The sequence below is a fragment of the Arvicola amphibius genome, chromosome 14 (assembly GCF_903992535.2).
Source record: "Arvicola amphibius chromosome 14, mArvAmp1.2, whole genome shotgun sequence".
NCBI classification, from domain to species: Eukaryota; Metazoa; Chordata; class Mammalia; order Rodentia; family Cricetidae; genus Arvicola; species Arvicola amphibius.
In genome coordinates, this window is record NC_052060.1 from 19,394,516 (window position 1) to 19,411,967 (window position 17,452).

At 41.9% G+C, this 17,452-nt stretch overlaps 1 protein-coding gene across 1 annotated transcript in view; it reads right to left on the minus strand.

Annotated features, from left to right (window-relative positions):
* Gnai3 (G protein subunit alpha i3) overlaps positions 1-17,452 on the minus strand; it is a 37,461-nt gene that overhangs the window by 5,306 nt on the left and 14,703 nt on the right. Inside the window, exons 2-5 of the mRNA XM_038310771.1 lie at positions 10,965-11,007; positions 10,723-10,864; positions 5,749-5,906; positions 3,232-3,360 (exon numbers count right to left, since the gene is read on the minus strand). Of these exons, the coding sequence (XP_038166699.1) occupies positions 3,232-3,360; positions 5,749-5,906; positions 10,723-10,864; positions 10,965-11,007 (472 nt within the window). The remainder of the gene's footprint in view (positions 1-3,231; positions 3,361-5,748; positions 5,907-10,722; positions 10,865-10,964; positions 11,008-17,452) is intronic.

Sequence of the window (17,452 nt, forward strand, 5' to 3'; positions counted from 1 at the left end):
TGTCTAAATAATTGTCAGTGGCTAAAAGTAGAGCCCACAACTGAGCCTCCTCCCTTTCAAAACATGTACTGGATGTGCCAAATGTCAGCAGAGTTAAGAACTAAAAGTGGATTGGAGGAAAGAAGGGAAAGAAAGAACCCTGCAGAGCTGAAGAGCCCAGCTGAAGATTAGCCGCAGCCACAGCGACGAGTGTTTGCTGGGTGTTTACCATGGCGCCAGGCACTACACCCTAGACCAGCTGGCGCTCTAAATCCACTTCCTTTCTTTTAAAGATTTATTTATTTATTATGTATACACTGTTCCGCTTGCCTGCATGCTTGCATGCCAAAAGAGGGCACCATATCTCATTATATGATGGCTGAAAAGTCACCAAGAGGTTGCTGGGAATTGAACTCAGGACCTCTGGAAGAGCAGACAGCACTCTTAACCTCTGAGCCATCTCTCCAGCCCCTCAAACTCCACTTTCTTTCTTCAGCCTCACTATGCTGCCTCTCAAAGTGGCTTGTTTCTGCACTCCCAACTTGCACTCTGAGTTCCAAGTTTATTTGCCTTGTGTTAATGAAAAACATACAGAGATACTTGCAGAAAAAATTAAATTTTATATTGGAATTCTAAGAATTTGATCAATAATTTTTTTAAATCCCTGTGCCAAGTTTGGGGGTAATGACTCAGCCAGTATTATGGAGGCCTAGAAGAATGGAAGTTCAAGGCCAGCCTGTGCTACACTGCAGGACTATCTCAAAAATAAATAAGCTTAAGCAGTATTTCCCAACACCGTATCTTGCTTGAACCTAATCAGCAGCAGCAAAGCCTCCATTGCTCACACACTATGTTCTGTTCCAGACCTCTAAGTGCTAAGTTTGTGTCAACAGTGTCTGTTTTTCCTTCCCACAATGACAGGAACAGCTGACCTCCTCGGATAAGGTCAGCAGTCAAATGCTCATATACTCTCACGATCTGTGTCTGGCTAGTGAGCGAAATCTTCAGTAACTCAGAGCCTAAATGTCCAGGGATTTTTTGCCCCTATAGATTAAGAGAAGTAAGATCCATGTGCGTTCTCTAAGTACGTTTGACGTGAGCATTCATCCTCTCTCTTCCTGGCCCAACTCTCCCATCTGGAGGATCTTGCAGTTCTTTGTACCCTTTGGTCTTGTGCGACAGCTATATGATGTCATCACAAATTGGCCTTAGTCCAGAGTCATACTGAAGGGTTTAAAAAGGCTAACATTTCACCATACAAATCTTTGAAAGAGAGGCATATTAGCACACCAATAATTGCAGTTAACGTCCCATTTTCTGTAAAGTCCATAAAACTAGCAGAATGCTATAAATTCCCACTACCGGCTTTTAGTACATAGTAACACAGTATTATTCACTAACAGATCAACATTTTATAAACATTACCTCATAACTGAGAGGCAAGTAAGCAATTACACAATGCCTTGCATATGGTAGATGCTCAATAAATGTTTGAATAAATGGATAGTGGTTTTGCCTAGAGAGAAGAGGAAAAGGAAGAGGTGACAGTACTTCATAATCAGATATCTCCAGCCAATAATAGCATGGATGTGGCACTTTCTTCTCACTGGCTACTCATCCTAGCATAGAAAGAGTAAGTAATCTGACTTGGCTACTGACCCTTACATACAAAGACAAGGTTACCTAGCTAAAGACCAATCTATGAATGACCAAAAATAATTAGAACTGAATTATTAATTTTACAGTACACAAAGAAACATCTCATTCCTATGGCTTCAAGGGTAATCCATACAGTTTCTACTGATTTTGTTACTAAGTACATCAGTACTTAAGATAAGCAGCCAGTTCACCCTAAAATCCTTCACTAGGTTTCAAATCCAAGTTAGTGTGCTAAGATTCCAATACCTTACCAAGTAGTGGCGCACGCTTTTAATCCTAGTACTCAGGAGGCAGGCAGAGGCAGGCACATCTCTGAGTTTGTGGCCAGCCTGGTCTACAGAATGAGTGAGTTATAGGATAGTCAAGGATACATAGAGAGACTAAGTCTCAAACAAATAAAAAGACTTCAATACCTTGCTGGATGGTAGAGGTGCACACCTTTAATCTTTAATCCCAGAACTCAGGAAGCAGAAGCCGGTGGGTCTCTGAGTTCCAGGCCAGCCTGGACTACAGAGTAAGTTACAGGACAGTCAAGGTTACTCAGAGAAACCCTGTCTCAAACCCTGCCAATGCCAAGAATTCCAATACCTCAACTGGTATTGGTGCTTAAGTCCTGTGTGGACTCGGAAGCCCCAACTCTTCACCTGAGGATCTGAGGTAGTGCTCCCTTTGTGTGCAGTAGCAGTGACTTCCACACGTCACAAAGTCACAACCAAGTAACCTCTCAAAACCTTACCATACCCACACCGCATTGAAGGGGGAAAGGTTGCTTCCAACTCAAAGGTCACAAACAGAAAAAAAGGAACCAACAGCAGTTTTAGCATTTTTAAAAGACCATTAACAAAAAGAGAAGCTACTGGTGTTAGGAGGAAATTCTTTTTTAAAGCACTAGAATGTTCTCTAAAACAATTACTGTTTGTGTCATCATATCACCATAAAACACCTCTATTCCCAGGTCTAGTTTGCACTGCATACATCAATCAAAAGCCAAGTTTAGTTTCACTTCCCTTAATGGGAAGGGGCCAATGCGAGAATGCTGCTAAGAAAATATTTTTATTTTAGTATACAATGTCAGAACAAAGCCATCTATGAAAGTTATTTTCTAACTACTTAGCACTGTTGCAATCCTAACAACACTCAATACCTATTTGGCAACTAAGAAAAAAGTCTTGAAAATAAATGTGAACTAATACAAATTGGCGGTTACATGATTAATTCTAATGGTAGGTAAATTGTTAATTAGTTTTACGTTCAGTTTCCTCTAAATGGACATAAATACTGATGTTACTTGGAGAAAAAAATAAATATGTGGGCTTCAATCAGATGCGACCTTAAGCTAATGGCCGATAAATATATTTAGTTTCTAAACCAAGGACCACTGCTTACAAATCTTTACGCCCTACAGAGAAGTTAACTAAGGGGGACTAATAAGCCAGGTGTGGTGGTGTATGCCTCAGTACTCGGCAGTTAGCAGCAGAGGATGCAAGTTTGAGGCCAACCTGGTCTACACAGTGAGACCTTGTCTCAAAAACAAAAACAAGTCAATGTTGGCTAACCTGTGCCACGCACAGGCAGGGAAAGGCTTTAACTTACTTGAAGTACAGCTCCTTGAAGGTGAAGTGTGTCTCCACAATGCCTGTAGTCTTCACTCTTGTCCGCAGAACATCTTGTTGAGTTGGAATGTAGTTGGTCTGGGATATTCTATCCAAATCATTTAGGTAACTAGATGAAATACACATTGATTTTTACTTGGTAAAGCCAACCATGGACACAACACATAAACAGACTAAACTATCTACTTAGCAAAAAGTAGATCCTGCGATTAGCTAGGTACTAGATGTGCAAGGTCCAAGGTTCAATCCTAAGTACCAACAAACCACCAAAAAACGTAGACCCTAAAAGTCACTGAAGGGACAGAAGAATATTAAATCTTCAGTGTCATAGAATGAGAGGGAAAAGCAAATCTAGCAGGGGTAAATTAATAGGTTCTGCACAAAGTAACAAAAATGGCTTTAAATATGCTGTGAAGGCAGATTTTAAAACCACGGCAATTTTGTTCCTGCTAAAGAAAAATTTCTGAAATCTAATATGAAATGAGTTATGTATTTATACAGAAAAAAAACAAACCTATAGGTGGCACAGACCTGTAACCCCGGACTCCAGAGTTCCAGGAAAGCCTGGGCTACATAGTAAGACCCCATGAAAATAAAACACAAAAAATTAAAACACACGTTCTTGGATACTTAAATTTATGTTGGTTGCATACATAACTATTTGAGAGCTCATTAGGGAATGACATTTGAATTACAAAACTTAGAAGAACTACACTCGGTGGGTGTCTCTCCAGTACATGCCTGTAAAACCGGCACTTGGCAGAGGCAAGAGGCTGCAAGTTTGAGAGCAATTGGGAAAATATACATATATACAGGAGTTTCAGGCCAGCCTGGGCTATGTAACAAGATCCTGTTTCAAAAAAGGGGCAAGAGTAGAGAAGAGACAAAAAGTTAAAACTTCACTGATTCCAGACAGAGAAGTACAAGAGCAGGTGGCACTACTCTAAGTGTGTCACCCGGCTCTTCTACAAACCAAATCCAAATCAAGCTCAGATGAACAACTTTGGAGAGAGATAACTCTATACCCAACACATAACTGGGAGCCACAGCTTACCCACTATATGACAGAAGAAGCAATTAAAAATCTACCTTTGATGACCACTGAACTACCTAAACTAGCACATAAAAACAATCCTATTAGCCGGGCGGTGGTGGCGCACGCCTTTAATCCCAGCACTCGGGAGGCGGATCTCTGAGTTCGAGACCAGCCTGGTCTACAAGAGCTAGATCCAGGACAGGCTCTAGAAACTACAGGGAAACCCTGTCTCGAAAAACAAAAAAAAAAAAAAAAAAAAAACAACAAAAAAAAAAAACACACAATCCTATTTTTAAAAAGTGGACAAGAATCCTTTTACTGTATGCCAACCATTTTCACTATAAGAGTAAGGAAGTTTTATAAATACCATTTAATTTCTTCTAACAATGTGTGACAGAATGAGGATGGGGAAATATAATACTAGAGAAAATACCTTACCAATCAAAAGTGCATTATCTAGCTAGCTCAGAGGGCTACAGATGACAAGTACTCACGAGTCCCCCCAACACACACACGCACGCACACACACACACACACACACACACACACAACCATATTTTTAAAATACACCATGAATACAGGCCTTAAAAATAAACATGTAGGGGCCAAAATGGGATCCCATGTAATAGTAAAATAACAGTAGTAGTTACCAATTCTTTAAAACTAATACTCAAGAGAACTTCCTTGATGAAGAAATGATCTATAGCACAATATTCTCATTCTATAGAAGTCTACTATCATAGTCTGGCACAGGGTGTGAATGGTGCTGGGTTCTGTGGCGCAGGCTTGTAATCTCAGCTATTTAGAAGGCTGAAGCAGAGGGATCACAAGCTCAGGCCTGTCTGGGCTATTCAATGAGTTCACTGGCAACATGAGTGAGAGTCTGTCTCAAAATAAAAATAAAAAAAAAGGTTGAGGATGTAGCTCACTGGTAGAGCATGCACTAACATGCAGGAGACTTTAGTTCAATCCCTCGTATTCACCCCACACAAAATTAAGTGGCAATCACTACTACCAGGAAGATTCATAGTACAATAGAGAGAGTGTAAAAAGGGCTGACACACCAGATGTGGGGCTGCACACCTTTCATCCTAGCGTGGTGGGCAGAGGCAGGTGGATTTCTGTGTGTTCAAGGCCAGCAGAGCTACACAGTGAGATCCTGTGTCAAATATAACAGCAAACCAGGGTGTATGCGTGTGTGTGAGAGAGAGAAGATATACCCTGCAGCTGGCCATCAGCGCCTGTCCTCCACACAGGGCGCTACCTCTACTAGGCGTCTCAGCCTCACCTGCCTGCTGTAATGCACCACAGAGTCTTAAAGTGAGAGAGCTGTAACAAAGGATTCTATAGACTTCTGGACGTTTCTCATACTTAAACATTTCCTTAAGATAAGTACCGAACTTTCTCTAGACTCACCAAATCATTTTCTATTACAGTTTCAAGGGGAAAAAAATTACTTACTATGAGGCAGAATCATTGAGCTGATATTCTCTGGATCTGCTGAAACAAGCCTGCACCCCACCATCTCGCCATAGCCGTTTAATCACGCCTGCCAGTTCTGAAGTCATGACTCCTTCTTCAGCACTGCCAGCTAAGACAAATAACTGTCTGGCATCATCCTGAGGAAAACAATTAAGAGAGGGGCAGATGAGTTCCCACTTCTTTAAGACTAGACAAGTGTCACTTTACACACGCTCATGCACATACTTTAGATGTCATACCACCATCCTTCTGATGGACTCACAATCCTCTCTCCTGATGACTTAAGATTAATGCCTGGGTGGGAGTGGGGAATACTGGTCTGTGAGACACAGCATAAGGACAATGTAATAGATCTCCATGCTGTTAAAGTAAGCCCTGAATGAGGACTGGGAGCACGGCTCAGTGATCAAGTACATGCTATGCAAGCATGAGGACCTGAGTTCGGATCCATGTAAAAGTGGGAGGCCACAGCACAAGTGAGCTACATCCTGTAACCTCAGTGCTGGGAAGCAGAGAAAGAAGGATCCCTGGAGGTCACTGGCCTACCATTCTGGCCAAAATCGCATGCTCCTCATCTGAAGAGACACTGTCTCCAAACATAAGGTGGAAAATGGTAGAAGAAAACACCTGCAATCACCCTCCAGCCTCCCACACTCTATGCCCACACATATACGCAAAGGAGTGCATTCCCGAGATCTGCGGGGTGTAGCTGAGTGGTAGAGCACGTGCCTACTACTACATAGAAACAAAGAGATGTGCGCATTAAGAAGTAGAGTCTGAACATGACTCAGGGACTACGACATAGGTTTCCTGCTCCTTCCCCTTCATTGCAGAGAGCAGACAGGAAGGAGATGATTAAGCCCAGTAACAGGAATCAAGCCCTCAAGGAAAATGTTTAGTCTCTGGATTTCCTAAGGGAACACCACCAACATTCAACAGGAGAAAAGATGGCAGCAGGAGGGGAAACAGCAGCAGAGAAAGACGATCAAAATGTCCTGACTTTCAGATGGGAATTTTATTAGTTTGTAAGCCTTAAAAAAGGTGATATGAGAATTTTGATGGTTTAATTTATTTTACCCATCTCTATACACATGTAAAACTGAACACAGCAGAACAGTGGTGGCACATCTCTAACCCTAACGCTCAGGAAGGCAGAGGCAAGCGGGTCTCTAAATTCAATGTGTACAGACTGAGATAGGACAGCCAGGGTTACACAGAGAATCCCTGCTCCAAAACAACAACAAACTGAACCCAAATCTCAAAGATTTCTATATATAAATCTAGCAATTACAACCTTAAAAATTCCAAGTAACTATGAAGATGAAATTGTTTTTTTTATCACATAATACATAAATAGAAAGTAAAGGGAGAAGAGATTATCTATGTTTTTTATTTGTTTGTTTTGTTTTTCGAGACAGTTTTTCTGTGTAACAGCTCTGTTGTGGAACTCACTTTATAGACCAGGCTGGCCTTGAACTCAGATCTGCCTGCCTCTACCTCCTGAGTGCTGGGATTAAAGGTGTGCGCCACTACCACCTAGGATATTTATATCTTAAGCAATCATTAAGACAACAAAAACTAGGAAGCAAAAAGCACTGTGGAACACAGATGCAGTAACACTGACAATTTCTACATCTACCTAATCACCCACAAAATCACCACACTGCACTTGATGAACTAACTTTGCCAAATTCTACGTCCAGATCCTGTCTGATATTCATTCTAGCAACACCGTAGATCTCTGTAACAATTTTCATGCACGATCTGCACTTCCTCTCTTGCTCTCGTTTCTTCATGTGGTGTGGGAGTACTGTATATATGTGTGTGCATACAGGAGAGCCAGAGGAAGAGCTCGGATGTCTCTATCACCCTGCCTTATTCCCTTGAGACACGGTCTTTCACTGAACCTCAAGTTCGTCATTTAGCTAGACTGGCCAGTCAACAAGCTTCCAGGATCTGCCTGTCTCTGCCCCTAGTACAAGGGCAGCAGACACGGAGGACCACCATGATTCCCTGCAACAATGGTACTAGGATTTCCTTATGCTTACACAACAAGCACTCTTAGCCACTGAATCATCTCCTCAACCCCTCTTCGCTCTTTCAAAATAATAATGATGATGATAAATAAAAGAGCAAACGATTAAGAAATGTTTAAGCATTATGCAAACTGTCAAACATACTAAATAACAAGTAAGATTTTTTTCCACATATGGTATACTGCTTTATGTAACATCTGAAAACTACACAAGTCCTGAAATTTGAGCTATACTCAAGCAAGCAGGTATACAAATAAATAAGCACATGTATTTTTTTTTAATACCATGTTATTCCAATTTTAGAAACTTCAAAATACTATATACTGGTAACTGGTACTGTTCTGTTCTGATTCTGAGAGTGTTCTTTTTAGTTTGGGATAGGGTTTCTCTGTAGCTTTGGAGCCTGTCCTGGAACTAGCTCTTGTAGATCAGGCTGGCCTCAAACTCACCGATTTGCCTGTTTCTGCCTCCCGAGAACTGGAAATAAAAGTGTGTGCCACCACTGCCTGGCCTCTAAGAATGTCCTTAAGGAACATTTTCCTCTTTTTACTTAATTGTCCACTAGCCTTCTCCAGCTTCCTGAAAATAAAGCCTTCTCCGTAGGCTTACAGAGTACCCCTCCTGACAGCAAACCTTGTAGTTCTGCCCTTAAACAGATACGAAAGAGAACTGTACCATACTCGGCTCTATTCTTTTCACTCTCTTAACAACCATTAAAAACTAGAGGAATAAAAAAGATAAATACAAGTATAAAGCCTTAGCTATGAGAGAAAAAGAGAAACTACAAAAGATTAAAACTTTAAAAGCTTATTTTAAAAGGACTTTTGATTAGGCTAAGCGGTCGCTGTAAAGACAGATGACTCAGGAGTCCTGGGAGGGATTATGAATGTCAGGTCTACCTAGTGACACAGGAGTATTACTGATACCAGCTGTGTCTGTGCGTGAACACAAGCATGTGTGTGGAGCAAAGGACAACCTCAGGTACTGTTGCTAAGGAGCATCTGCCTTGTTTGTTTGTTTGAGGCAGGGTCTCTCTTTGGCCTGTGGCTCATTGATTCGGCTAGGCTGGCTGGCCAGAGAGGCCCCAGGATCCTCCTATCTCCGCCTCCCCGGCACTAGGGTTCACACCAACAACACCTGCTTTTTGTGAGTTCTGGGGATCAAACTCAGGTCGTCACAGAGAGCAAGGACTTTACTGACCGAGCTCTCTCCCCAGGCCCTGATGACATCTGATGAAGGAAGTAAATGAAAGGGAGAGGAACGGTCAAGAGAAACAGGGGTGGACAGGTGATGGAAAGAAGTACGAGCTAAAAGAGCCGTCCAGAAACTAAGAGGAATACATACCAGGAGAAAAGCCAAGAGAGACAAGAAAAATCAATAAACACAGTTCTGTTAGTCAGCTACAGAACACAAGTACTAGAGAGAGGTGGCTGGATGGCATGAAGGAGAGAAGAGAACAAGGAAGAACTCCAGTACAACGAAGGAAAGTCAACAAGAGACGAAGACTGGAAAGGGCTAAGATAGGAATAAAAACTTTACTTGAACTCTCCAATTTCCCTAAGAAGAACAGAAAACTAGCCTGTGCAGAAAGACCACTGTGAATTTAAACCTGGCCTGGACTAGTGTGTAAGGCACTGTCTCTAGGAACCAAAACTGTAGGCGTAGTAGTCAAGAGCATGTGCGGCTCTTGCAGAGAACTGGAGTTAAGTCTCAGCACTCACAGAAGTAGCTTCCAAGTGCCTGCAGTTGCAGCTCCAGAAAACCAAACCCCTCTGGCCTCCAAGGAGATCCACACACAGAGGGACATATCCACATCTAGACACACATAGACACATAATTTAAATAAAATTCAAAGAGAAAGAAAAGGGGACAGAAAGCAGCCTCTGGGCTGAATGCTGTTCATTTACTCACCGAGCATTGCGGGCCCTTAGGACAATGCCCAGGAGGGAGGACGAGGCCCTGAACTATGTCATATGACAAGGAAAGCCACTCACATCTCCTCCCCGCCTTTTTCGCCACTCTTTTCTCCCGTGACACTTAATCTAGGTCCTGTCCCCTTATTTCACCCCAAAGATATATCTACTCAACAACAAATCGAAGCCACAATGGCCCTTTTAATATGTTCCCCTTCAACTTCCCACTTACCAAACATTAACTTGCACTTGATAAACTGAGCAGCTGATAAGAGTCCCTAAGCTACTCGAAACATACAGTTTTGTCTTTCCAGGCAAAGCCCCCAAGTCTCCTCTACAGCTGACATCCTCTATGTACCCTGTACTGCTCTAGCACTCTCCTGAGACTGAGCTGGTGACAATATAAAAGGTCTCCTGTCTTCATCTTGGCCCTTTCTCCACTGGCATCAAACATCTGACTTCTAACTGCCCTCAAAGTCTACTAAATATTATTATTATCATTAACTGACTTAAATTCCAATGTGTGTAAAGCATTAAAGAATTATATTTGAGTAAGTAATAACCCAGAGTTCAATGTAAGATAGTGACAAAACATTTTTTGAATACCTGATATCACTTTTAAAATTGGAAAGTTTGTGTTTATGGTCTTACAGAATTTACCCTTGACCCCTATAGCTCTGAAAGCAGGGACAACTACACAATCTGTCTTTTAGAGTCTATAGTTACTACCATCAACTACGATAAAATAAAGGTCCGTGGTGCTGTGACAGAAGCGACTGAGTCGAGCCCACCGAGACCTACACTCTATTGACAGAATCCCACTCCCGGGCTCTGCTTGCAGCGGTAACTTACTATCTATTGAGTCAGACAGCCAGCACATCAAAAACAAGCACACAGTATTCGCACCATCTTATCTTCTTCTTGTTCCCTAAAACATGACACAAATTTGGCTGAACTGCATCTACAGAAGAGCAGCAAGTGAAGAGGAAATGAGAAATACTTACTGCTCTGGCAGCTTCCCCAAAATCAATCTTTAACCGTCCCATGGCTCTTATGATCGCAATGATGGACTGAATAGTATTGCTGTAGACAACTACTTTGTACTGTTTACATTCGTCCTCTGAATAGCCATCCTCATGAATGATTCTTCAAAAGGAAGAAAACCGCAAGTCAATACCATGAACGGAAAATGAAAACATTATAAGAAGAGGGGAAATTCAGTCTTGCAGGCCCTATGTGAACTTACTTCATCTGTTTCACAATGGTACTTTTACCAGATTCTCCAGCACCTGAAAAAGAAAAATAGATTTTTAATTTCTTTGTACTCAAACAAAGGTATGGAATAATATGACTGGTAAGTCTAGGTTAATGGAAAATACAGGTCCTCTGAAATTTTGTGAGCTTTCATGTTTTATTAGGGTAACTGTGGATTCTTCCTCAGTGAGAGCACTTTGCTTTCTTTATATTGGTATCATTTCTGCAAAACAGACAATATTCAAAGATAGCAACACATATTTTTAGCAGCATTATAAAATATGAAATAATGAACACAGGCAAAAAAGCAATTGTGAATTTGTGGCTTATGGCCTATTCATAGTTATTAATTCTGTGACTGGCCAATGGACCTGAGGAATGTTCCAGAAGTGATCCTTCCAGTCACAGGGCTAGAAAGGTTCCAAACAGCAGAACCTATGTTGCCTCTACCATTCGTGATACAGCTAGCTTCTCTTCCGGGAAGGACTGTACCGCCCTCCTTAGCTAACTGGAATCACTTAAGCTAAAGATCAAAGGTCAAGTAAACTTCCAGATCTTGACAGTCTGCCTGCTAGATCTTCTCTGGTCAATAATTCTTCCATCTTCCAAAATGCTCTTAAAACACTACCACATCTCTCCAACATCAAATGCTAATTCTGACAACCCTGCCCATCTTTATTAGACAAAGGCCAGGAGAGAACATTAACTCATTTTCCTACAACCAATCTACTAATCCACCTCTAGCTCCACTCACATCCTCTAGCTCCATCAACGGATGAGCTGTCTCTTCGACGTCCTCACTGCTCTGCTTATGTATTTATTTATCGCCTTCGCTTCACCTCCCCTGTGGCTGCTGAGACGTCCAGTACCACTGCGCTCTCCTTACTATGTCAGCGTCAGCACACAAACTGTTGAACTGCTGTTATACACACCGCCCCATCAATCTTTGACAACCCCACACGCTCATTTTCCTCTAGCTACTCCTCCACTTTCCCTGTGACTCTTAAAGATCTACCACCGTTACTCATTATGGGGGTGGGGAGGGAGCAAAACACATAGGACAGAACATATGTGGAGGGCAGAGAGCAGCCTGCAGGAGTGAGTTCTTTCCCTCCACTGAGGGTCCCAGGACTGCAAAGCAAGCAACTCTACCTACTGAGTTACCCCTCTTTATGTTTCTTTGTAGCAAAATTTCCCTAGTGTGTCATCTACACTTCCAATTAAATACCTCCAATTCATCCCCATCACTACTGAACCATTTCTCAAGGTCTCCACTGGAGACCTTTGACAAGCTAAGTGGTCATTTCTAGTCCTTATTCTGCCTTTCAAATCTGCTTTTCCCCAGTTAATCCCCTGTCTTTTTCTTTATCTATACTAATGCTCTAACTTTCCTAATTTGGTGGTTTAAAGCACTATTCATGAATAAAATAAACCCCCAAAGAGTAAATGTAGCGGGATGTTCTACGTACTTTGCTACCATTAACTCATTCGATCCTCACCCCTCTGTAAGGTAGACACTATTACCTCATTTTATAATGATGATAAATGAAGCAGGAAGGGCGGGGAAATTGTCCACAGTAATATCTGGTGGCAAAATAGACATTTCCACTTAGTTTAGCTTCAAAGCTGGCATGTGCTAGATTTCCAAAGACCTTCAATCTTACTTTCCAAACTCGGCTTCAAAGTCATTACCTACCGGATATATCACAGTAGATGTCCCGTAAGCATCTCAAACTTAATGCCCGATACTGACCGAGTTACCCCACTTCCACCTCAAACAATCCTGCTCTTCCTTTAGTCTTTTTATCCCAGTAAAAGGCACGAGCATTTAACTAACATGCTAAGGTCAAAACTGGTAAGTGACATAGAAGGAACAGTGTTATTAGTACATGTTAAATATTACTAAAATTTTGTGTGTTTTTGTTTTGGTTTTTTTGTGTGTAGTTTTTCAAGATAGGGTTTCTCTGTGTAATAGTCCTGGCTGTCCTGGAACTCTCTCTGTAGATCAGGCTAGCCTTGAACTCTGTGAGGCTAGCCTTTAACTCTGCCTGCTTCTACCTTAGATTAAAAGTGTGCACCACTACCACCATAAAAAATTGGTGTTAAAAATACACTGGAAACCACAATCTACTTAATTCCTAGCAAAGCTTTTGTCAATTTTTTTTAACTTTTAAGCTAGGTCTAGCAGTTGGGCAGTGGTGGCGCAAGCCTTTAAACCCAGCATCTGTGAGATAGAGGAAGGTGTATCTTGTGAGTTGGAGGCCAGCCTGAACTACAAAGGGAGTTCCAGGACAGAGAAATCCTGTCTACAAAAATGAAAAAAAAAAAACAAAAAAGATAGGCTATGTAGCCCTGGAAGTCTGAGGATTCTATGTATAGAAAGGTAGCCTTGTACTTCTAAGAATCCTCTTCTTTCTGCCACCCAATAGGCTAATGGCTGGGATTACAAGCGGACAGCACGCCTGTGTGGATCATGTCACAACACTGACTAGAGTTGCCTCGTGGGCTCTATTTACACTCAAATTACAACGTGTGGGCAGTAAGGTCCAATACTCTCTGCTCCCTGCCTACCTCCTCACCCTCATTTCTCGTCTGTCTCCACTCTGTCCTCAACGCTCTTGTCAGGCCAGCTTCTTCGGGTTTCCTCTAACACGCAAAACTGGTTCTCACCAGGCTAGATCTGACTCACGGTTTCACATCTGCTCTTCCATCTGACTGAAGTAATTTTTGCAAGATTTTCTTCTTCACTCACATTTCCGCTCCCTGAGAACAATTCCTGATGAAATTACCCAAAGACCTCCCCCCCACACTGTGTGCTCCTCACAGCATGGGTCTTCACGGCAGACTTACTTTTCTCATCCCCCCACTAACACAAAAGCTCTGCCAGACTTCTTCCCTGTACTCCCAGGGGCCCCAATTGGGCCTGATAGCAATTAGTCAAATAATTAATCAAATAAATATTGAACAAATGTGCTTTTTTTCCTTCTGGTTTTTCAACACAGGGTTTCTTTCCATAACAGCCTGTCCAGGAACTTGCTTTGGAGATCAGGCTGGACTTGAACTCAAGAGAGATCCACTGCCTCTCCTTCCTGAGTGCTGGGATTAAAGGCCTGCACCACTATGCCCAGCACAAATGTACATTTAATATGCATAATAATGCACTAAATATTTCTTCATTTTATCAACAAAAAAATTAAGTTAAAATAGCATCTGAATATAAAAACCCAAAATAACTACACTCTTGCAGAATCAAGAAGTTTTTGTATGGGGCAGAGAGATGGTTCAGTAGTTAAGAGACTGCTCTTCCAAATGGCATACATTCAATTCCCAGCACCCACATGGCAGCTCACGACTATCTGTAACTCCAGTTCAGGGGATCTGGCACCTTCATACAGACATACATACAGGCAAAACCCTAATGTACATAAAAAAATGAATAAATCTTCAAAAAAATGTTATTACTCTGTTATTACTACAATATTCAAGTAGCACAGTGTCTTTCTTATGACACTGTCAAAATACGAATTTCGCTATGTGTACCTAGAAAAAGTTTTCAGTTCTGGGGAAAAATCAGAAATGCATGCTAAATGTTTTTTAAATTGTTAAATTCAGAATTCCAGACCATGTGAGCTTTAGTATAATGAGATACTAAATGCTCTCCTTTCAACATTGAAAATGGTATACCTATGCTCATGTCAGATTATTGTGAAAGGCATTATAAATGAATCTGTTAATAACACCACTAATATCTACCCATTTCACTAGGTTCTACTCTATGAAAGAGGATCTCTCTCTCTCTCTTTCACACACACACACACACACACACACACACACCCCTGCCTCCCTCTATGCTGTCCTACTTTTACTTCTCAAAGGTTCCCTAGAAAATGTCATTTTGGGAGCTGGAAATACAACTCAGTGGAAGATACATGCCTGGCATGTACAAGGCCCTGTTCATTCCCTGGGTTGCAGAAAGAAGAAAAGGAAAATGTGTGCTTGCCCTTCTTTTTATTATTATCTGTGTATTTCTTCCCTAGCCTTTATTACGCATTCAGTCTGTCTCATAAATGAAAGCAACTCTTATTGCCCACAGGATTTGTTTTCAGTGTATGTTACTGGGCATTTGCTATACACAGAGTGAATCACATTTTATATCAAAAGGCCTACTTAGCCCATTCAGCCTGTAGACTCATGCAAAATACCACCATTTTGTCCATCTTCCAAGTACACTCTGAAATCTGAGTCACTTGGAATCCACTCACTATTCTAGATGTCTTACTTAGGGGTTTCTATTGCTGTGATAAAACATCAGGACCCAAAGCAACTTGGGAAGAAACGGGTTTATTTCATCTTACAAATCTCAGAGCACACTCCATCACTGAGGGAAGTCAAGGCAGGAAACCGAAGGCAGGAGCTGATGCAGACAAAGGCATGGAGGGGTTCTGCTTACTGGTGTGCTCCTCATGACTTGCTCAGTCTGCTTTTCTATAGAAGCCAGGACCTCCAGCCCAGGGAAGGCACCACACACAATGGGTTGAGCCCTTCCCCATGATCACTAATTAAGAAAATGTCCTGTTGGGCAGTGGTGGCACACACTAAGGAGACAGAGGCAAGTAAAAATTAAATGAATAAATAAATAAATAAATCCTATTGGCATGCCTACAGCTGGATCTTATGGAGGCATTTTCTTAATTGAGACTCCTCTTCCCAAGCTTGTATCAAGTAAGCATAAAATCAGTCAACACAGTAGCTTACCAAGGTGTAACATAATTTTCTCTCTCCTTAATGAATTCTCAAATTATTTAAATATCTCTGACTCAACGTATCTGAGCCTAATACTGTGCCTATTATATTTCTCAAAGCTCCTGCGTCTTTACCACTCCGAACAGTACCACTGCACAAATCACCAGCCAGCGACTCTCCCAGTTTTCCAGTCTCCTGCTCTGACTCTGTCCTCTGCGGTCTGGCCTCCAGCTTCACCTGAGATACATCACTCTTCCTCAGCATTTCCTTCTGCGGTTTTGCCCACCATGTTCCACACACTGTACTTTCCTTGCCAACTACGTATGACGTTTGGACTTCCTAATTTTACCCACATTTATCCTATATTACTTCAAAAATAATAAGTTTAAAGGAATACTGACTTGCTATAGATTACGGCAGAGAAAAAACTATGGCTTGGAGTAGGAGAAACTGAAGATGACCCTACAGGCAATCAGAATGGGAACCATGGAGGGGCAGGCTATAAGGGAGAGAGTTGGGAGGGTCACTCCATACATTCCCTCTTTCTTTCATCTAAGGCCAGTCCAACAAAGAAGGTCCTAAGTGTACTGTGTTCTGTTCTGCTCACATGCCATGAAACAGGATGGTTTCCACAGGTGTAAAACAGTCAACAGAAAACGCTTTGGACAGTGCCTGGTCCACAGTACTGCTAGTGAATGCTAGCCAGCCACTGTTCACAAAACTGCCCTCGCTGCTGAGAACATTACCAAGTGATGTTAGGGCCTCAAAGGACTTTACTTTCTAAAAACTACTTTGATATTGATGTTGGTACAAATTCCTAACAGAAACGGCAGTTGTATTCAACAGTTGTTTCAAAGTAATAAAACTCTAGATGGATCTGGATTCACACATATTTAAAAAACAAACAAACGTGCAAGCTAACAGCTCCAGCAAGCTACAGCGATGTATGAGTCACTCTCTCCACCCCACCCTGAGGAACAAAGACTCTTCCTTGGGTTTGTGTGCAGTCCTGGCTGCCATCCCCTCTCGCACACTTCCCCCATCTTGGTCTCAGAACTTTTCCTCCAAGTGTCCCCACAGGTCTAAGCCATGTCGGAGGCTTTCCAGTGGTACCAGAGACACCTTTTTCTTATTTATTTATTTATTTATTTATTTATTTATTTATTTATTTATTATGTAAACAGTGCAGGCCAGAAGAGGGTAGTCTCATTACAGATGGCTGTGAGCCACCATATGGTTACTGGGAACTGAACTCAGGACCTTTGGAAGAACAGGCAAAGCTCTTAACCACTGAGCCATCTCTCCAGCCCCCACCTTTTTCTTTTAAACACTTGTTTCTATAAAGAAATCTTGAAATTCCTAGTAACTCCACGTTATAACTAGAGCACAGTCTGGGCACCACTCGTGAACAACCTTCTAGCAGTGTCGGACAGATGACTCAAAGGTTAAGAGCAGGGGCTGGAGAGCTGGCTCAGAGGTTAAGAGCATTGCCTGCTCTTTCAAAGGTCCTGAGTTCAATTCCCAGCAACCACATGGTGGCTCACAACCATCTGTAATGGGGTCTGGTGCCCTCTTCTGGCCTGCAGGCATACACACAAACAGAATATTGTATACATAATAAATAAATAAATATTTTTTAAAAAGGTTAAGAGCACAGGCTATTCTTCCAGAGAACCCAGGTTTAATTAGCAGCACCCACATGATGGCTCACAACTGTTCATACCTCCAGTCCCAGAG